The 22,360-nt window shown below is 46.3% G+C and overlaps 2 protein-coding genes and 1 pseudogene across 2 annotated transcripts; 2 read left to right on the forward strand and 1 right to left on the reverse strand.

Moving 5' to 3' along the window:
- The first annotated feature begins 12,728 nt into the window (after positions 1-12,728).
- LOC123050892 (ADP-ribosylation factor) lies at positions 12,729-15,224 on the forward strand. The gene is made up of 6 exons (XM_044473611.1): positions 12,729-13,041; positions 13,418-13,508; positions 13,633-13,748; positions 14,204-14,263; positions 14,361-14,426; positions 14,759-15,224. The coding sequence occupies exons 1-6, from the start codon at positions 12,985-12,987 to the stop codon at positions 14,942-14,944; spliced, it is 576 nt and encodes a 191-aa protein (XP_044329546.1). The 5' UTR covers positions 12,729-12,984; the 3' UTR covers positions 14,945-15,224.
- Positions 15,225-16,643: 1,419 nt separating this feature from the next.
- Positions 16,644-17,395, forward strand: LOC123050903 (uncharacterized). Its single transcript, XM_044473616.1, has one exon. It carries the CDS (start codon positions 16,746-16,748, stop codon positions 17,250-17,252), a length of 507 nt encoding a protein of 168 aa, XP_044329551.1. The 5' UTR covers positions 16,644-16,745; the 3' UTR covers positions 17,253-17,395.
- Positions 17,396-19,034: 1,639 nt separating this feature from the next.
- On the reverse strand, positions 19,035-21,057 carry LOC123050914 (uncharacterized; annotated as a pseudogene).
- Between the last annotated feature and the right edge of the window lie 1,303 nt (positions 21,058-22,360).

A 22,360-nucleotide genomic window follows, 5' to 3' on the forward strand; every position in this document is an offset into this window, starting at 1 on the left:
ATGGCGGCCTCCTTTACCACCATGGCCCTTCCTGCCAGCACCTTCTTGGCTTCTCTCCCTGTCACGCTTCTCGTATTCAGCCTTTTGCTTTTGAACAAGTTGCTCAACTTGATGACACTCTTGGAGATCATGGCCCTTGGTGCGGTGGATCTTGTAGTATGGCCCATCGAACCATTGGGGATCGTTGCAGAAATTAAAAAAATTCTATGCATCACCAAGATCAATCTATGGGGAGACTAGCAACGAGAGAGAGGGGAGTGCATCTTCATACCCTTGAAGATCGTGATGCGGAAGCGTTACAAGAACGCGGATGAAGGAGTCGTACTCGTAGCGATTCAGATCGCGGTTGATTCCGATCTAAGCGCCGAAGAACGGCGCCTCCGCGTTCAACACACGTACAACCCGGGGACGTCTCCTCCTTCTTGATCCAGCAAGGGGAGAGGAGAAGTTGAGGGAGAGCTCCGGCAGCACGATGGCGTGGTGGTGGAGCTTGCAGTTCTCCGGCAGGGCTTCACCAAGCACTACGGAGGAGGAGGAGGAGGAGGAGGAGGTGTTGGGGAGGGAGAGGGCTGCGCCAGGGGAAGGGGTGCGGCTCCCATGTTCCTCCCCACTATATATAGGGGTGGAGGGGTTTGGTTTCTTGCCCTCCAAGTCCATTGGGGCGTTGGCAAAGGTGGGGGAAAGAAATCCCATCATTTCCCTTCCCCACCGATTGTTATCCCCCTTTTTTAGGGATCTTGATCTTATTCCTTCTAAGGGGGGATCTTGGTGTGCCTTGACCAGGGGTGTGGGGCCTTGCCCCCACTACCCACATTCATGTGGGTCCCCCCATGCAGGTGGGCCCCACTCCGGAACCTTCTAGAACCTTCCCGGTACAATACCGAAAAATCCCGAACATTTTCCGGTGGCCAAAATAGGACTTCCCATATATAAATCTTTACCTCCGGACCATTCCGGAACTCCTCGTGACGTCCGGGATCTCATCCGGGACTACGAACAACATTCGGTAACTGCACACTAATTCCCATAACAACTCTAGCGCCACCGAACCTTAAGTGTGTAGACCCTACGGGTTCGGGAATCATGCAGACATGACCGAGACAGCTCTCTGGCCAATAACCAACAGCGTGATTTGGATACCCATGTTGGCTCCCACATGTTCCATGATGATCTCATCGGATGAACCACGATGTTGGGGATTCAATCAATCCTGTATACAATTCCCTTTGTCAATCGGTACGTTACTTGCCCGAGATTCAATCGTCGATATCCCAATACCTCGTTCAATGTCGTTACCGGCAAGTCGCTTTTACTCGTTCCTTAACACATCATCCCGTGATCAACTCTTTGGTCACATTGAGCTCATTATGATGATGTCCTACCGAGTGGGCCCAGAGATACCTCTCCGTCACACGGAGTGACAAATCCCAGTCTCGATTCATGCCAACCCAACAGACACTTTTGGAGATACCCGTAGTGTGCCTTTATAACCACCCAGTTACGTTGTGACATTTGGCACACCCAAAGCATTCCTGCGGTATCCGGGAGTTGCACAATCTCATGGTCTAAGGAAATGATACTTGACATTAGAAAAGCTTTAGCAGACGAACTACACGATCTTGTGCTATGCTTAGGATTGGGTCTTGTCCATCACATCATTCTCCTAATGACGTGATCCCGTTATCAATGACATCCAATGTCCATGGTCAAGAAACCGTAACCATCTATTGATCAACGAGCTAGTCAACTAGAGGCTTACTAGGGACATACTGTGGTCTATGTATTCACACATGTATTACGGTCTCCGGTTAATACAATTATAGCATGAACAATAGAAAATTATCATGAATAAGGGAGTATAATAATAACCATTTTATTATTGCCTCTAGCGCATATTTCCAATACGAATTGTCCGGCTTTTTCTGCTGCTGCGGCCTCGGCAATCAGCGCATGCAGCAGCTCCCTTGTGGGGGGCCTCAGTCTTGGTTTTCTTGCTAGTACCAGGATCACCAGAGCTCTCAATGGCCAATACTCCTTATCCTTGTGCTTCCTATTGAGCCTTTAATTCCTCCCCTTTGGGTTGGCAGCACCGTCATCGTCATCTGAATCGATTTCAACGCCAGCCTCCTCTTCGGGGAGCCACCTTCCTTCTTCAGCCCGAGCACACTTATCCGCCAAGGTGTATAACTCATTGACGATATTGGGCAACCGGACGTTCATCTTGGCCCGCATCCTTTTGTTGTGCACATTCGAGTGGAACGCGACAATCATGGCTGCAGGATGTATCTTCGGGATGTTACGGTGTACTCGACTAAACCTCTATATGTACTAACACAGATCCTCTCCTTCCTTCTGTGGAAGGACCTGCAGATCACTAGGCTGTCCAGGCTCTTGGTAGCTGCCTATGAAGGCGCCAACAAACTCATTGCACAAGTTTGCCCATGATTAAATGGAGTTTTCAGGCAGGTGCATCAGCCATGATCTCACATTTGGCTTAAGAGCCAAAGGGAAATAGTTGGCGAACACCTTCTCATCTCTGCCATCAGCGGCTTGAACAACAATTGTATAAATGCTCAAAAACTCTACCGGGTTTAACTTTCCATCATATTTTTCTGGTAGTTCAGGCTTGAAAACGCGGGCAGATGGCCAGCGGACCTGCCGCAGCTCACGAGTGAAGGCAGGGCACCCAACCTCGAAAGGTAGGTACCTGCCAGCACTGAGCGCGGGCTCGTCATCGTCTGGTCCATTGCGCCTGTCAGACTGACGGTGTGCCTTTCAACGTCGCTCTATGGTGACTCGTGCATCTTCCTTCCGCTGGTCTTCTAGAACCCGCCGCTGATCACGACGGGTTTGTGGGTCAGACGAAGCCATCAATGTCTCGTCGGGCTCATTGACTCATTGAGCTCACCGAGGCTGCCACTTGGTCTGTTGTCGCGGAGGGGATTGCACCATTGGTGTAGCCTTCTCAAACGACCAACTTCACAGGTTGTCGTCGCCATTCGCTGGCATTGTGATGGCTCTGCATGCTGTGATTTACCGGCTTCAACAAAGCCAATCAAACTCTGGATGGTGGCCCTCCACTCATCCATCTTGTCAGCCGTTGGCGAAAAGTTCAACAGGAGTTGGGCTCGCGTCATTGCTTCTACGGCCATACTTGGCATGGTTAGTAAGGTAGACTGCGACGTCGCTCGACTTCTAAAAGAACCAGCAGGAGCATCGTCGCATTCTTGCCATCGTGAACCAGGCGCCAAAGCAGTCCGATGATGAGTGGGCCATGCTTGGGGGTCGGCGGTTCTATTTGGCGCTTCGCCCTGCCCGTCTTGTTCTGGGCAGGGCGCACGCCTAGTAGCCGTGCCCGTGGTGGGCGGAACTAGAGGATCGCGGCTCGCACCGGAGCGGGCGTCGTTGTTGCGACTATGCCTGCTAGTACAACGGGGACGAGGAGACTGAAAGTTCCCTTCCCCTGCAGCTTCCGGATCCAGCCCGCCAGGGTGTTGCTGATGTCGCCCGCCCTCTGCGCTTCCTGCTCTAGCTTCTGCCGCGGGGGGCACAACGATGGCGCCGCCTGTGCCGGTCGTGTCGCCTGCGGCACCTGCCTCACCCAACACTGTTGTGATGCCTACAACATCCACAGCTGTGTGCGAGGGGGCCTTCAAAGCGGATGGTTGCGTGGTCACGTCGGGTTTCTTCTTGGGCGCCATGGATGGAGAAGATGATGACGAAAAGGATGTTGATGAATATCGACGCGTTGTTCACAACTTCGGGTTCACGCAAGTGATGCCCCCCTACCTGGTGCACCAAAGATGTCGTGGGAGAGCACGATCACCTATGGGGCCATGATCCCCTTTGTGGTTCGGCAAGGGTGAGGTTGATGTCGCTGGAACTATGTCGGTATTTCCTCAAAGAGGAAGGGATGATCTAGCACAGCTATGGTAGGTATTTCCCTCAGTTATAAAACCAAGGTATCAGTCTAGTAGGAGAACCAAGCAACACTATGTAAATGGTACCTTCACACAAAGAACAAATACTTGCAACCTGACGCATAAGAGGGGTTGTCAATCCCTCCATGACAAAAAGATAGATTAAAGAGATTGGATAAATAGATCTAGCAAGAACACAAAATAAAATAAGTAAATAAAAAGTGTAGCAAGGTATTTTTGGGGTTTTGGAAATATAGATCTGAAAACAATATGATAAAAGATAGACCCGGGGGCATAGATTTCACTAGTGGCTTCTCTCAAGAAAATAGCGTATGATGGGTAAACAAATTACTGTTGGGCAATTGATAGAAGATCAAATAATTATGACAATATCCAAGGCAATGATCATGTATATAAGCATCACATACAAGATTAGTAGACCGACTTCTACCCGCATCTACTACTATTACTCCACACATCGACCGCTATCCAGCATGCATCTAGTGTACTAAGTTCATGGAGAAACGGAGTAATGCAATAAGAACGATGACATGATGTAGACAAGATATATTCATGTAGGAATAGACCCCATCTTTTTATCCTTAATAGCAACGATACATACATGCCTCGCTACCCCTTCTCTCATTGGGTAAGGACATCGCTAGATCGAACCCATCACAAAGCACCTCTTCCCATTGCAATAAAAATCGATCTAGTCAGCCTAACTAAACCAAAGATTCGGAGAAGAAATACGAGGCTATAAATAATCATGCATATAATCGATCAAAGAAAACTCAAATAGTATTCATGGATGTAGATCTGATCATAAACTCGAACTTCATCGGATCCTAACAAACACACCGCAAAAATTCATTACATCAAATAGATCTCCAAGAACAACGAGGAGAACATTGTATTGAGAATCAAAAAGAGAGAAGAAGCCATCTAGCTACTGCCTACGGACCTATAGGTCTATGGTGAACTACTCACGCATCATCAGAGGAACACCAATGAGGATGATGAACACCTCCATGATCGTGGTCCCCTCCGACAGAGTGCCGGAATAGGACTCTGGATTGGATCTCGTGGTTCTGGAACTTGCGGCGGCTGGAATTGTGTTTTGTCGACTCCTCTAGGGTTTCTGAAATATTTGGGTATTTATAGAGCTGAGAGGCGGTGGAGGAGAAACTTGTGAGCCCCACAACCCATTAGGGCACGCCCTGGTGTCTTGTGGGCCCCACAGGCCTCCCTTCTAGTGCTTCCTTGGCTCCCAAGTTGTCTTTTGGTCCAAAAAAATCTACAAAAAGTTTCGCTGCATTTGGACTCCATTTGGTACTGATATTCTGCGAAGTAAAAACAAGCAAAAAACAGAAACTGGCACTAGGCACTATGTCAATAGGTTAGTCCCAAAAAATGATATAAAGTTGCTATAAAATGATTGTAAAACATCTAAGAATGATAATATAACAGCATGGAACAATAAAAAATTTATAGATGCGTTGGAGACGTATCAGCATCCCAAAGCTTAATTCATGCTCATCCTCGAGTAGGTAAATGATAAAAACAGAACTTTTGATGTGGAATGCTGCCTAACATGTTCATCACATATTCTTTTCTTTTGTAGCATGGACATTTGGACTTTTAGATGGTTCAAAGCAATAGTCCATATTTGACACGAATACTTCAATACTCAAGCATATCAACAAGCAACCATGTCTTTCAAAATATCAACACTAAAGGAAGTTATCCCTAGTCCATCATGCTCAATCATTGATCTATTCACAAAACACACTTGAACATTAGCTACATCCAATGCACAAGTGTGATCATAGTGCTCCCTAGTTGATGCTTTATAAGAGAAGATGGAGACTCAAATAAAAATAAAAATTACATAAAATAAATAGGTAGGCCCTTCGCAGACGGAAGTAGAGATTTGTAGGGGTACCAGAGTTCAAAGCAAAAATTGAGAGATAAAATTTTTGAGAGGCATGCTTTTCCTGTCAACGAAAACGACCGAGTAGTTCCTAGTACTTTCCATGCTAGATACATCATAGGCGGTTCCCAAACAGAAAATAAAGTTTATTCCTTTTTCCATCATTCTTTCACAATCCATGGCTAGCCGTATCCACGGGTGCCTTCCATACCAACATTTTCCAAGTAATTTATTATTGAACAACATAAATATTTTTTTGCATTTTGGGACTGGGCATCCCTATTACCTTTGCCACACTCTCGCGCAATGACAATTGAATAAACACTCATCTTGAGAATAATGCATCTAGCATGAAAAATATTGGCCACCCCCCGTCGCTTCATGAGTGGTACGAGCACACAAAAAGGAAATTTGTTTTGAAAATTAGAGCTGGCACATACAAATTTACTTGGAACGGCACGGAAATACCGCATATAGGTAGGTATGGTGGACTCATATGGCAAAACTGGGTTTAAGGATTTTGGATTCACAAGTAGTATATGATCGGGTTGCATCTGGTATGATCAGGGTGCTTTATCTAAACTAGGCAGGATAACTTGGCTAACTTTCCTACTCTGATAGCATCTCTGAACGACAAGTACCCTCAACCGCTGTAACGAAGGAATGAATCTATTAAGTGGGAAAGAGCCCTCGTGGCAGCTATACCGCGAGGATTCCAAGTATTATAATTCATCTCGTTACAGACCCACATCAAACATGCAACTGCTTGTTGCATACTCCTGCTACTCCGACCTATGCTTCTCACATCGCATCCTTGGTCCTTAAACGACGGTATATTCTTTTTTCCAGGTTCTATGAGCGTAAATGGAGACACTTCCCCCTTCTTCGACATATGAATATGCCTAGCCTCGAAGATAATGAAATCCTAAGTAAGGAGAGAAATTCTCCACACGAACGAATGACCCGTCAGGTTCAAAGTGACTTAGGTTGGACCAGGACCCACCTATCTCCACCAAGAAGGAATCGCTTTGGTTACATAGTTCACTTGACGATAAAAGCCAACCTAATCTGCGGGCCGGTAGGCCAGCCAACTAACTCTTCAAATGAATAACTTATTTCCCCACACCTATCTCTATGAAACTTCCTTCATAGTTAGGAGAGGTTTTTTTAGCTTTTTGTCTCTTTTATCGCAGGAAGTTCCCCAAAAGTATGAAAGGCCGGAGGGCTTTGTACCAACCATTCTAGTGTGGCTGGATTCTGTTCAACAACCCAAGGATTTTCCGCACATTTTTGGTTCTTTCCACTACTTGAAGTGATTGCGACAACTACAAAGAAACGAGGAATCCCAACTACGAATATATAAGAATCGAAACTGCTCAGAGCATTTCATCAGGCGTAAGCATCTGGATAATCTGGAATGTGACGTCGCATACCCGAAAGCCCTAAGAAATGCATGGGAAAGAAGGTCAGATTAACCCCGAAAAAGTGATCCAAGAATGGATTTGGCCTAAAGTTTCAGTATATGTACGACCAAAGATTTTACCCACCCAATAGTAAAATCCAGCAAATAAAGCAAAAATGGCTCCCATAGAAAGTACATAATGGAAATGTGCAACCACATAATAAATATCATGTAGAGCAATGTCTAGCCCAGAGTTCGCTAGAACTATTCCAGTGAGCCCTCCTATGGTGAACAAAAAGATGAACCCTACAGCAAATAACATGTGTGTTTTGTATTGTATCGAACCTCCCCACATGGTAGCGATCCAACTAAAGATTTTGATTCCTGTGGGCACAACTACGATCATGGTAGCTGCGGTGAAGTAGGCACGCATATCAACATCTAAGCCCACAGTAAACATATGATGAGCCCAAACTATAAATCCAAGAACACCTATACTTATCATGGCATAAACCATGCCTAGATACCCGAAGACCGGTTTTCTTGAAAAGGTCAATATGATATGATTAATAATACCAAATCCAGGCAGAATGAGAATATACACCTCTGGATGACCGAAGAACCAAAAGAGATGCTGGTATAATATTGGGTCTCCCCCTCCCGCGGGATCAAAAAAGGTTGTATTAAAGTTTTGATCGATTAGTAACATTGTAATTGCCCCCGCCAGTACCGAAAGTGATAATAAAAGTAGGAATGCTGTCACTAGAACGGACCACACAAAAAGTGGTAATCTATGCATAGTCATTCCAGGTCCACGCATGTTGAAGATAGTTGTTATAAAATTTATAGAACCTAAAATTGATGAAATACCTCATAGATGAAGACTAAAAATTGCTAAATCAACAGCTCCTCCAGAATGGCTGGTAATACCACTTAAGGGCGGATAAACTATCCACCCAGTGTCGCTGCCCACTTCTACTAAGGATGAGCTTAATAAGATCAAGAGACTTGGTGGCAACAACTAGAATGATATATTATTTAATCATGGAAATGCCATGTCAGGTGCACCTATCAGAATCGGAACAAATCAATTACCAAATCCACCTATCATCGCCAGCATAACCATAAAAAAGATCATTAAAAAGCGTGAGCCGCTATTAAAACATTATAAAGTTGATGATTCCCACCAAGAATTTGATCGCCGGGTCGGGCTAATTCCATACGAATCAGTACGGAGAAGCATGTGCCCATCACTCCTAATATGATTAATATTCAAGAAGGATATAATAAAAACTTTCATGTAGATCATTGGATATGATAAGTTTGATTCCTTGCAATAGTTTTGAGATATGGAGATAGTAATATGTGAGTCATGTTGGTGAGTAATTGTGCTTTAGTAAGAATATTGGTGTTAAGGTTTGTGGTTCCCTATGCAAGCACGAAAGTCAATAATTATGCAATGAAATTACATCCTACTTGTGGTGCATTATTCGGTGTTAATTATGCTTAACGTTGGTTTATGAGAATTATTGTTTCTTGGTTGGTTGCTTCTCAATCTATTTGCTAGCCTTCATTTCTACTAAGTGGGAATAATACTTATGCATCCCAAATCCTTAAACCGAGTTTTGCCATATGAGTCCACCATACCTACCTATATGCGGTATTTTCGTGTTGTTCCAAGTAAATTTGTATGTGCCAACTCTAATTTTCAAAATAAAATTCCTTTTTGTGTGGCCAATATTTTTCATGCTAGATGTGTTATTCTCAAGATGAGTGTTTATTCACTTACCATTGCACAAGAGTGTGGCAAAGGTAATAGGGATGCCCAGTCCCGAAATGCAAAAAATATATTTATGTCGTTCAATAATAAATTCCTTGGAAAGTGTTGGTATGGAAGGCACCCGTGGATACAGCTAGCCATGGATTGTGAAAGAATGGTGGGAAAAGAAATAAACTTTATTTTCTATTTGGGAACCGCCTATGATGTATCTAGCATGAAAAGTACTGGGAACTACTCAGTCGTTTTCGTTCACAGGAAAAGCATGCCTCTCAAAATATTTATCTCTAAATGTTTGCTTTGAGCTCTGGCACATCTACAAATCTCTACTTCCCTCTGTGAAGGGCCTATCTATTTATTTTATGCAATTTTTATTTTTATTTGAGTCTCCATCTTCTCTTATAAAGCACCAACTAGGGAGCACTATGACAACACTTGTGCATTGGATGTAGCTAATACTCAAGTGTGTTTCGTGAATGGATCAATGATTGAGCATGATGGGCTAGGGATAACTTCTTTAGTGTTGATATTTTGAAAGATATGGTTGCTTGTTGATATGCTTGAGTATTGAAGTCTTCATGTCAAATATGGACTATTGCTTTGAACCATCTAAAAGTCCAAATGTCCATGCTACAAAAGAAAATAATATGTGATGAACAGGTTAGGCAACATTCCACTTCAAAAATTCTGTTTTTATCATTACCTACTCGAGGACGAGCAATAATTAAGCTTAGGGATGCTGATACGTCTCCAACGTATCTATAATTTTTGATTGTTCCATGTTGTTATATTATCATTCTTGGATGTTTTACAATCATTTTATAGCAACTTTATATCATTTTTTGGGACTAACCTATTGACATAGTGCCAAGTGCCAGTTGTTGCTTTTTGCTTGTTTTTTACTTCGCAGAATATCGGTACCAAACAGAGTCCAAATGTAGCGAAACTTTTTGGAGATTTTTTGGGACCAGAAGACAACTTGGGAGCCAAGGAAGCACCAGAGGGGAGGTCTGTGGGGCCCACAAGACATCAGGGCACGCCAGGAGGCCCAGGCGCGCCCTGATGGGTTGTGGGGCCACAGGGGTACGTCTCCTCCACCGCCTCTCGACTCTATAAATACCCAAATATTCCAGAAACCCTAGAGGAGTCGACGAAACACAATTCCAACCACTGCAAGTTCCAGAACCACGAGATTCAATCTAGAGCCCTATTCCGGCACTCTATCGGAGGGGAACACGATCACGGAGGGGTTCATCATCCTCATTGGTGCTCCTCTGATGATGCATGAGTAGTTCACCATAGGCCTACGGGTCTGTAGGCAGTAGCTAGATGGCTTTTTCTCTCTTTTTGATTCTCAATACAGTGTTCTCCTCGTTGTTCTTGGAGATCTATTTGATGTAATGACTTTTTGCGGTGTGTTTGTTGGGATCCGATGAAGTTTGAGTTTATGATCAGATCTAAATCCATGAATATTATTTGAGTTTTATTTGATCGATTATATGCATGATTATTATAGCCTCGTGTTTCTTCTCTGAATCTTTGGTTTAGTTAGGCCGGCTAGATCAATTTTTTATTGCAATGGGAAGAGGTGCTTTGTGATGGGTTCGATCTTGCGGTATCCTTACCCAATGACATAAGGGGTAGCGAGGCATGTATGTATTGTTGCTATTAAGGATAAAAAGATAGGGTCTATTCCTACATGAATAGATCTTGTCTACATCATGTCATCGTTCTTATTGCATTACTCTGTTTCTCCATGAACTTAATACACTAGAGCATGCTGGATAACGATCGATGTGTGGAGTAATAGTAGTAGATGCAGGCAGAAGTCGGTCTACTAATATTTGACGTGATGCCTATATACATGATCATTGCCTTAGATATCTTCACAATTATTTGATCTTCTATCAATTTCCCAACAATAATTTGTTTACCCATCGTACGCTATTTTCTCGAGAGAAGCCACTAGTGAAATCTACGGCCCCGGGTCTATCTTTTATCATATTGTTTTCAGATCTATATTTCCAAAACCCCCAAAATACCTTGTTGTACTTTTTCTTTACTTACTTTATTTTGTGTTCTTGCTAGATCTATTTATCCAATCTCATACAATTTAGTCTATCTTTTTACCGTGGAGGGATTGACAACCCCTCTTACGCGTCGGGTTGCAAGTATTTGTTCTTTGTGTGCAGGTACCGTTTACATAGTGTTGCTTGATTCTCCTACTGGATTGATAACCTTGGTTTCATAACTAAGGGAAATACCTACCGTAGTTGTACTGCATCACCCCTTCCTCTTTGGGGAAATACCGACGTTTATCATTTGATAGACACTGCACATGAGAGCTATGTTGAATGTTGGATGAATTGAGGCTTCTGCATGAGGGCGAGGGAGATAAAATTTGTCATTGGAGTTTGTTTGATTTGGATGAACATTTTTATTGAAGGTTCCATTTTTCCGTGCTAACACACAGGTATATAACTAGTTTGGCTCTGTAAAATGATGACTGCAAGCACACGACCTCTTGAGCGATGATGAAAGCCACCATTCAGTTGGGTAAATCTGAACATGGAAAGTGCATGGAAGGAAGAGGAGAGCACAGGAGGTGTTGGAATGATACTCCGAGATCACACAAGTGTTGTCATTTACTCATCTTGTCGCTTCATTCACATATGTATGAGCGCCCTTGAGGTGGAGATGGCGGTGCTAATAGAGGGAGTGACTCTGGCCCTTGACCTGAGTCCAAACAGACTCATCGTGAAGACGGGCTGCTCTTCGGTGGCCCACATGAACAATGACTCCAAGGCCAATAGGTCTTTGGTGGTTGCAATGGTTGGAGATATCCGGCAGCTCATTGCAGGCCCATAGCGTGAGATAACATTGATTAAACGGGAGCAAAACAAAGCTAGCCACACACTCACCCAGAAGGAGGGGGTGGTTATTGCCCAAACCGCTGTATGGCTTCGTAGTGCTCCTGAGGAGGTTGACATCCTTTGTCGACAGGGCAGTAATGACTCTGTTTAATTAATGAAAACCTTTTATGAGCAAAAAAGCTAATTTGGTGTAAATTAAAGTTACACAAAGCTCATTTTGTCCTGCGTGCAATTTTTTAACACGGTACAAATGTAGAAGCCCACATACACATAGATACACTTACTCTTAAGAACACACACGTGCACACCTGTCTTCGTAGTCGACGGGAACGTCTCCTCCTAACATCACGAGAAAGTCTCTAATAAATACATGAAAATACGAGCACCAGTGTCGAAGTTTAGGACTTTAAACTTGGTGGACTGGTTTCACCGTAAGGAACCTAACCACCTGAGCTACTCTCAATTCTCGTCCTACCTGCGGAATTGGTTATGCATAATTATACATAAAGCTCTTTCTATTTCAGAATAAAGAATTGGCCTTTTCTTTTAGGTTGTCAAAATAATATATACTCCCTCCGTTCCGAATTACTTGTTTTGGATTTGTCTAGATACGGATGTATCTAGACTCATTTTAGTGCTAGATACCTTCATATCTAGACAAATTCAAGACAAGTAATTCGGAACGGAGGGAGTATTTTTAGAATCAGTTAAAGAAAAAGGTGATACTTCTCCAACCCAGTTGCAAAAAAAACAGCTTAACCCGACCTAACCTAACTGCAACCCGCTCACATGGTCGTTGGGGCCCACGTAAAAGTAGACGGCCCAGATTATTCCTTGGGCATCCGCTACCACCCCCCAACGCCAGTGAGCTCAGCATCTCCACCTCCTCCTCCTCCTCCCCCGTCGTCTCCGGCTCCGACTTCGACCAGAGGAAGCAAGGCAGGCAGGCAGGGGCGGGGCCGATCGATCCTACCCCGAACCTCACACACGCAGCAGAAACTTCCAGAAGCCGGTCCATTCCCATCCTCTTCGGCGGCCGACCAGCCGGCCAGATTCTCCTGATCCAAGGAGGGAGGGAGATGGGCCAGGCCTTTCGCAAGCTCTTCGATGCCTTCTTTGGCAACAAGGAGATGCGGGTGCGCCCTCTTCTCTCCTCTCTTCTCCTAATTAGTTTGTTGGGCGAATGGATCGGTCGACCTTCGATCAGAGCACATATCGATCCGCTCCTCCTTTGATTTACTATTAGTTTCATATGATTCTGTCTGATTTGATTTGTTTTCATCCTGATGAATACATACAACTGAGGAGCTAGCAGATTTTACATCTCAACCATGTGATCTGATGATGCTCGCTTTCTTACTAGCTGCTTTTCTGTCATGTTAGTTGCTATTTTCATCGCACTATGTATGCATACCATCCATGTACCATCAGAGATACTCAGAGGGCACGAAGATCCAAGCTAATTCGTTGTGCTCCTCGATTCTAATGGAACGGCCTGTTGCCTTATGCTAGGTGGTGATGCTTGGGTTGGATGCAGCCGGTAAAACCACCATACTCTACAAGCTACACATTGGCGAAGTACTCTCCACCGTCCCCACCATTGGTACAACATACCTGCCTGCCTATCTCTTTACTTATTAACTAATTTTGGGCTCGTGCAGTGTGCTTTCATACGACTAAACACGAAGCCCTTGAACTACTTTGCTAGTTAATCCATTCGTGGGCAGGTTTCAATGTTGAGAAGGTTCAGTACAAGAATGTAGTGTTCACTGTGTGGGATGTGGGCGGCCAGGAGAAATTGAGGCCCTTGTGGAGGCACTACTTCAACAACACGGATGCTCTGGTCATTACTCTCATTCCATATGCTTGCTTGTTGTTTCGTTGTATTTTAAGTAGCGATTCAACATAGGAACATATAGGACTACTGAAGCTATAAGTTCCTTTCCTCCAGTTAGTTGTTTCATTCTTTACTTGCTTCTCTTTTGTGCCCATCTGATTTATGAACAAGTTCAGTAGCAGTCACCAGGAAAGATGGTCAATTAGCTTATCTACTGTGGATATTTGCATACGTTAGTGCTCTTAGCTGCTGAGGCACCAAAAACAGACATGGTAGAATTGTTAGCCAAACAGGATAAGTGTCTGGATGTTACTACACATCTCCCTACCTAGCCTAGGACCTTCGTCTTTGTGGATCATGCTAGAACTCGCCTTTGATTTATTGATGGGGCATAGTGATTTGTGATATGACACTGCTTTCTTGAGATGTAAGCTTTCTCTGTTGCGTTTGTTAACTTGCAGATCTATGTGGTCGATTCCCTCGACAGGGATAGAATTGGAAGAGCCAGGGCTGAATTTCAGGTTTATGGCATTTCTTATCGAGAACCTGTTCCTGTTTCTGTGGTAATATCTGTTGTGATATGTGCTCTAACTTACTGTAATCTATTATCTCTTGCAGGCCATAATCAATGACCCATTTATGCTCAACAGTGTATTATTGGTGTTTGCTAACAAGCAAGACATGGTATGCTTGTCATGGTTTCTTTTGGTATCACGTGCACTTGTTCAAGATGGTGTGGTTTGTGTAGAATACTAGTAGATTATAATTCTCTGCCTTAAGACTGGTTGTTTTGGACTTGCTTCTTGCGTGCATATATAAAGAGTTTGCAGATTGTAGGGGATTTACATTGTTTACATATATGGACATGCTGCATTTATGTAGGGCTGAAGTAGCCTTTTGTTGATATTTTCAGTTTCACTTGTGAAAAGGAAGAGTTTATTCTGCCTTAGAAAACAGGTTTATTTTCACTCCTTGTATGCTTAATCATGTAGTGCCTGTGTGTCTTGTGAATGCAGAGGGGAGCAATGACCCCGATGGAAGTATGTGAGGGTCTTGGTCTGTATGACCTGAACAACCGCATCTGGCACATCCAAGGCACATGTGCTCTTAAAGGCGATGGCCTGTACGAAGGCTTGGACTGGCTAGCGACGACTCTGGATGAAATGCGAGCTACAGGGCGGTTAGCTTCGACATCGGCGTAAAGAGTAACAGGGATGGCTCGTCTGTGTTTCTTGGCACCTCATTTTTCCTTTTTGTGTCTGCCCTGTGGCTGCCCTTTGATGTGGTCGACAGATTTGTTGTAGTATGAATGATCCGCAAGAGGAGATGCATTTCTGAAGAGGGGGTGCTCCTCCTAGTTAGAAGCGCATATCTATTCTGTTCTACTCTAGGATTGTGGGATGTAAATACTGATGTTTCTACCGATGGCATGACACGCTCATATTTGTGGTTTAGTCTGAAGAAATCACAGTATTTACTCTACTTTGTTCGTTTGTTGGGAATGACTAGCTAGAATGCCAACGCTAAAAATGGAAAATTATGGGATGCTTTTCTTGGATTGGTGGTGTTGTGGACGTGGTGGCGTTAGCTGCTTCAAATCCATGTCGAAGAAGCTGAAGCAAAGGGTCTGTGTTGTACTCCCTCCGTCCCGAAATAAGTATCTCAAGCTTTTGGGACGAAGGGAGTACTAGGTATGAAAATTGTGAATGATATTCCTCGGACCCCTACTATTTTGGAGTTGGGTAATGTTGTTGCTGTTGTTGTTGTTGGAGTCAGCAGAAACAAATAGATGTATTTAAGAAAAGTTGCGGAGAATATCTGAAGAAATCAAGCCCTTGAAGAACCAAGATGATTTTCTTATCAGAAATATAAGAAGAGAGTGCGATACTGCAGCTCATCATCTAGCTTTGCTAGTAGTTTCAAAAAAAAGTCCTGCATTATGGGACGGAGGGAGTAGAAATCAGAGTGTGAATATTGTCTGGTTCGGACTTGTGCCTGAACCTATGCGTGAGCTTTTGTATCACTAGCCGCCGCCTCCAAAAAACCTAGCTTTCTGCCTCCCACCGGCGCCGGCGCCGGGCCATCCCGTCTCCGGTGGCCCTATAGCCATGGAGGCGGAGTGGATCTCGGCCCTTGCCGGTGGGAGGGCTCCATTTTTAGATCTTTTTTCGAGCTTTATTAGGGTTTGTGTCCTGCTCAGGAAGGCGAGATGGTGGCGGCTCCCTGAAGATGGAATAAAGGTCTTCCCGCCTAGCCCCGTTCCGGTGATGCATCTTGCATTGTTGGTGGGTGTGTGGAGTTGTGTCTCCGGCGGATCTGTCTTTGTTGAATTTGCTCGGATCTGTTCGTCGTTCGTTTTCGTTCGTGTGTTTTCAGATTGGATCCTTTTGATCTACACTCTTCATCCGCGGCGGTTGCTGATCTGGTGCGTTGGTTCTACGGGGTCTTAGCACGGCGACTTTCCGACTGTCTACTGCAACAAGATTTGCCCGGCTCCGGCGAGGGAGGGGCGATGACAGCGGCGCGCCTTCGGCTCGCTTCAGTGCTTGTAGTCGTCGCTAGGTGGTCTACGGATCTGGATGTAATTTTTATTATTTCTAGTGTTCGTTGTACTACCATAATTAAAGATAAATAGATTGGAAGTTTTTCCCGCAAAAAAAAAGACAATGTAAAATTCCTTTGAAGGGTAACTAAGAAGGAACTCCCAGATCGCAGCCGTTGCAATTTTTTCTAAAAAAAATGCATTCACTACAGTGACATGCTAGTCTCCAGAAATTGTCACCCTCCTACGGCTAATTGTTCGTGATTGCCATCCGCCTAGCGAACGTTCGCCAACTAACTCCGTGTTACACCCCCAACCCCAAGGCACTAAATAACTAATTGGAGACTGGTAAAGACGTAAATATATGCCCCGTCCATAGCCGAGCGAGGAGGGAGGGAGGATAAGGTAAAGGAAGCAGGCAAGGCGAGACGAGAGCGTAGCAGTCAGCGTGAGCAAGAGAGATGGCAGCAGGAACGGCCTGGGCGGGATGCCATCTCGCCCACCTCCCCCAAATTCCCATCTCGGTCAGCATCCCCGTGACCGGCGCTGCCGCTAGCAGCAGGAGGAGGAGGTGCGGCTTAGCGGCGGCGGCGGGGGCAGCAGCAGCAGCAGCGACAGACGGGCGGGTGCTGGGCCGGCGCCCCGTGGAGGACGTGTACAAGGTGCGCGTGGTGCGCGGCGCGGCGGCGCAGGAGCGGGTGGAGGCGCTGCGGGCGATGGAGACGTGGTCGACGTGGCGCACGGGGGGCCGCTGCCACCTGGCCTGGGACTGGCAGGTGGACCAGCTCGTGTACATCGTCGCCGGCGAGGTCCGCGTGCTCCCCGCCGGGGCCACCACCGGCGAGGAGTACATGCACTTCGTGGCCGGCGACCTGGTCCGGTACCCCAAGTGGCTGGAGGCGGACCTCCACTTCGACGGGCCCTACGAGGAGCGCTACCGCTTCCTCGCCTACGGCGACGACAACTGAACCGCGGCGCCCCCTCCTAGCTAGCTCCTTTAGTCCTTCTACTACTAGTTCACTGAAGCTTTCGTTCGAGTTCTAGCCATATAGTATTTCCTTTTGTTTACTATATACTCCTAGCCTGGGACAATAAGGAGTATTTCCTAGTCGATCGTTTGAGTTCATTCGAGAAGCACTGCACAATCTCCTTGTTGTACATTTGATGATTCGATTGGACATTGCTGGTAGCCCTCATTCCACCGCTGGCCTTGTCCAGGACTAGTATGTTCGATCGGCTTTGGGATGCGGTCTACAGCACTAGCAGGAATGCAGGTGAGGATTGCAAGTTCTCTTGGCGCTGGAGCCGCCCAACTGGTTCTTACAGAGTATCTCTGTCTACAAGCTGTTGTGCCAAGGACAGATTAGATTTTTAGAGAAGGCTCGAGATAGGGCTTGAGCCTAGCTCGGCTTTGAATTAATAAAGCAATCAACCGGCCAGGGTTTCAAGCATACACCCATAGGCAGCGAGAAAGAAAACACAGAGCGGAAATATACAAAGGCGCTGGAAAGCAGCAATGAAGCATGAAGTCGTAGACGCCGAGGTCCTCCTCCGTGAACAAAGCGCCGAGAACAAGAACACGCGGCTCAAGAGGAGAAAGGCAGACCCGCACCATCGGGGAACGCCATCACCAAGCTACTACAGACCCCGGCACGGCACATCCAACAACATCCATCTCCGAAGGAGGCCACAACCTCCTCGCCTAGATCGAAGGTGCCGTACCGTCGCGAGATGATAAAGTTCCCCAAGAACAATGGTGGATGCCTCCGGAAAATGGCCACATACAGTGGGTCAGCGCACCCAAGCCGAGCTACCGGCGCTTCTCCTCAAGCAGAACACCACCGCTCCCCACATCCAGCAACCAGAGGAGGAAAAGCAGCAACTAGGACAGAGGGCACCACCGACGCCACCACCCGCACCCCAACAGCGCCCACCGACGAGCACCTCCCAAAACGGCGTCTTCAAGAAGAATACGACGCCGAGGGCGCCGGTGCCGCCTCCGCCCAACAAAGTTAGGGCTTTCACCCGGGAGAACAGGGGAAAGGGGGGAGTGCGGAGTAGGGGATTAGACCTGTCAGACGTCTCCAAGGAGGAACACGGCGCCCTCGGGCATCGCCGCGGATGCGGCCGGCCAGGGATTTCGCCCGGACAGATTAGATTCAGTACTGCTAATTGCATCTGGAGGGATGGTATTCATCGCTTGATGCAGAGGTCGTGGCTATCCCCTTTTCCAACACTTGCAAAACTTTCGCTTGGCATTCAGTACAGGATCTGGATCACAGAGTCCAGCATAGCCTTCAAGATGACATGGCTTCCTGTTATCTCTGTCTGCAAGATCTCAACAGGTTTGGTACCATGTCTTCAGAGCAGAACTTCTTCCCTGTTGACAGTCTAGGACCCTGGTGGCTGCACGCTAGAAACCTGATTCCCAAGTGCAGCAAGAGGGAGGGAGTTTGACACTCTGATTATCTTAATCGCCTGGAGCGTATGGAAACGGCACGGTGCCCGGTTTTCAGAAATCTGGCGCTCCAGGCGAAGGAGCCTGAATTGGCCAATCTCATTTTTCTGAATTTCAGCTCTGGAAGTTTGCCAAAGAGATGGATAGTGATAGTTTAGACAGTAGTTGGCTTTGAGTCTGTTTGTTGGAACTAGGCCGAGTTCTTGTAAGTTTCTTGCCATCTTGCTATATAGTCCTACTCTTCTTCCAGAGACATGTCCTGGTCATACTACTTCCTAATTCTACCCAACAAGCAGGAATCAAACTACTACCATTTACATAGGATCAACAGCATGACCACCTTCTGCCAAGTACTTCCAATCAAATTATCTATAGCATCAATAGAATCATACCATGAAGTGATATAGCAAGTAATGGCAAAGAGTATATAACCACATGTAATGTTAATTGCATCAACGAGAAGAAACATTCACCCCAATAGTCAAATATATGCTTATCAAGGTGCCCAGATGGGGCGACTACAAAAGTAACAGAACAGAGAATCAGAAGAAAGAATAATTCAAGGCTGGATTTATTTGATTGCCACTTTCAGGCCATGATCAATTGTAATTTGCTCCTTGCCTCCTGCTATTCTGCGTTCCTCTTCCACCACCGGAATTTGAATTACGGTTGCTTCTTCCTCTTCTCTCCCATCCACCATTAGGCCGAGAGGAACCACCTGTATTATTAATATGATGATGAGGACCAGCACCGGTGTCACGGTAAGATGCACCGCTGCTGTCCTCGATCCTCAAGCTACTCCCCAACACCATGCCAACGATGTGATCGTTGAAATGATCTGCAGATGTTGTTCCTCTTGCTCTCCCGCGCTGACGCCGACCACCGCGGTAACCAAAATCTGGCTCCTGATGGGTTGTGTTGTCAAAGAATGTATCCATAATGTCATCAGAAAAAACACTATGATGACCATGTCGACGGGAAGAGCCAATCACGGCTTCAGCAGCGTCAGCAGATCTAAACAATGGGAGTCGCATTAAATCAAGGCCATATACCTCATCAAAGTTGCGGTGGAGGTAGGGATCAGTGTAGTCATCATAATCTTGTTCGATGTCATCATCGGGTATGATCATCATACCACCTCTCAGCGAATTAACTCCAAAACGAAGACTAATCTCCTCGAGAAAGGGGTCGTCGTCTTCATCATCTTCGTCCATCATCATATTCAAGTTGGAAGCAGCAAACTGCTGCAGCTGCTGCTGTCTGGAGCTTTCAACTCTGGCCCCAGTGGGCCTCGGCGGTGCGGCGTGAACAGACGCTGCAGAGCCGCCACGTCCATAGATGGGTATAATGGCATCGTCAGCGACCTGGCCCTTGCAGACAGGGCACTCGCGGTGGTTGGAGTGGACATGGAGCCACTGGTAGAGGCAGTCCCAGCAGAAGAGATGGCCACACTTGGTGACTACGGGGTCGTCTGCCATGTCAAAGCAGACGTTGCACTCGAAATTGGCAGCATTGCACCTGGCCTTGTCGTCCGGTTCGTTGGCATTGGGTGTGGAGGTAGGAGACGGCTTGTGGTCTGTGAAGGTGGGGCGAGGCTGTGGTGGACGAGTTGGCCGCGGGCGCCGGGTGGAAGTGGAGGAGCCTCCCTGCCCTTGGTGTCGGTCCAGCTCCCCCGCCGGTGGGTGGCGCGGGTGCTGCGAGGAGTGGTCATTGTGGTTGACAGGACGGTAGCGATGCTGCTGCTGCTGCTGATGGTGCTGTTGTTGGTGGTGATGCTGTTGCTGTTGCTGATGGTGCTGTTGTTGGTGGTGATGCTGTTGCTGTTGCTGTTGCTGCGGCGGCGGCTGAGGCTGCGGCGGCGGCTGAGGCTGAGGCTGAGGTGGCGTTCTCTCTCTCCACATGGTGTTGTTGTTGGCGTTGCCGCCGCCGCGGTTTGAGAAGCCGCCGCCGCCTCCTCCTCCTCCTCGCCCCCGGCTGCCGCCGGAATCGGTCCAGCCGGCCATGAGGATCGGTCTGGAATAGCCCTAGAAGATTAAGATCTGAGAAACGAATCGAACAAGGGTTTGGAACCACTCGCGGAAAGGGGATCGGGAGGCGACGCGAACCTGCGGGCCGCCGGAAGCGCGTATCAATAGATCGAATCCAGGGAGAAGCAGCGGGCGGAACAAGAACCTTCGCCGCCGCTTCCTCCTCCTAATATAGTCCTGGGGCCGGCCGCTCCGGCACCGCCTCCGCCTCCGCCTCCCACAGGGAAGAGGTGTAGAGATGTCTGCGCATTGGATTGAAATTCGATTTGATTTGCTTCCGTTTACTTCTCCAGAAAGCGATTCCGACAGCAACACCGCACGACAAGCCTTGGGCTTCGTTGGGCTTTTCTATCTCGCTTTCGGTTGAATTTCGGCACAAGCCCAGGCCCAGAGTGCTTCGTCGTTTTGCTTTACTTTACGGGAAAGCTAACTCGTGAACACCCCTAGAAAAAAATACTACCTCACGAACGGTCGCTGGGGCTGGATGGCAAGTGAACGGGTTTGTCTGGCAGTTTCAAGTCATAACGAACGCCACGGCGGATAACTAGAAAATATATGCCGCCTCGCTGGCTGTTGGATGGACGCGGGGATGTCCATTGGATCTACCCATCCACGAGGGTCATCTCCCTTTTACAACAAGAGCGGTGTTGCACAACAAGCTCCGCAACAGAATGCTTGTTGCAAAACGTCATAACCGCTATTTACCTTTCTAAAAGACGCCGTGTTGTAGAACTTTTTTGCAAATGAGGTCATGTTGCAAGACTTTTTTACAACGGAGGTTTGTTGAAAAAAATTTGTCTTCACTCTTTTGCAACATAGCTTATGTTTCAGGAGAAACTTCTACAACATTGGTGTTGTTGCAGAAAAAATTGAGGGGAGCCATGAGGAGTTAGGGGCACATGTCACATGGGACGCGTGTAGTACGAGCGAACAAGGATTGTGTTGTAGTTTTCTTTTTCATCTACATTTTTTTGTAACATAGATGATGTTGCGGAAGACTTTTGCAGCATTGGTGATGTTGCAGAAATTTTTACAACATAGGTCTAGTTGTAGTTTTTTTTACAACAAACGTCTTATTACAAGGTTTTTTTCCCCTTGCAACAGAGGTCTTGTCGCAAAAATTTTTGTGACAAAAATCTTGTTACAAAAGTCAGGAAATTTGCAGATTTTCTTTTTGCAATAAAGGTTGTGTTGCAGAATTATTCTGCAATAGAGGTCTGGTTGCAGAAATTTATAGTCTTTTACAACCGATGCCCGTGCGAGCCGACGCCCAGCAACTGTTCTCGGGTGAGACGAGAGCAATAGGATTGTGGTGTTTCTAGGAAAGGAAAGGTGGACAACGGACGTGGGCACATGTACACATGGTAGACGATGAAGACGGTTGACGTTTGGGAGCAATCCGTCAGTGGATGATAATCATTTTCTTTTTTATGGCAGTTTATGATTGTTCCTTCCGTATTTTTTCCTTCCTAACAGAGACTGTCACGTGCCCCTAAGAAAACTGTCATGCATTCTAACAAAAATGACAGGTAAGATGTTCGTAAATGTCATCCTCCCGATCAGACTTTTAGAAAACCGGATACAACCCCTT

This window comes from Triticum aestivum, chromosome 1A, assembly GCF_018294505.1.
Source record: "Triticum aestivum cultivar Chinese Spring chromosome 1A, IWGSC CS RefSeq v2.1, whole genome shotgun sequence".
Classification (NCBI taxonomy): Eukaryota; Viridiplantae; Streptophyta; class Magnoliopsida; order Poales; family Poaceae; genus Triticum; species Triticum aestivum.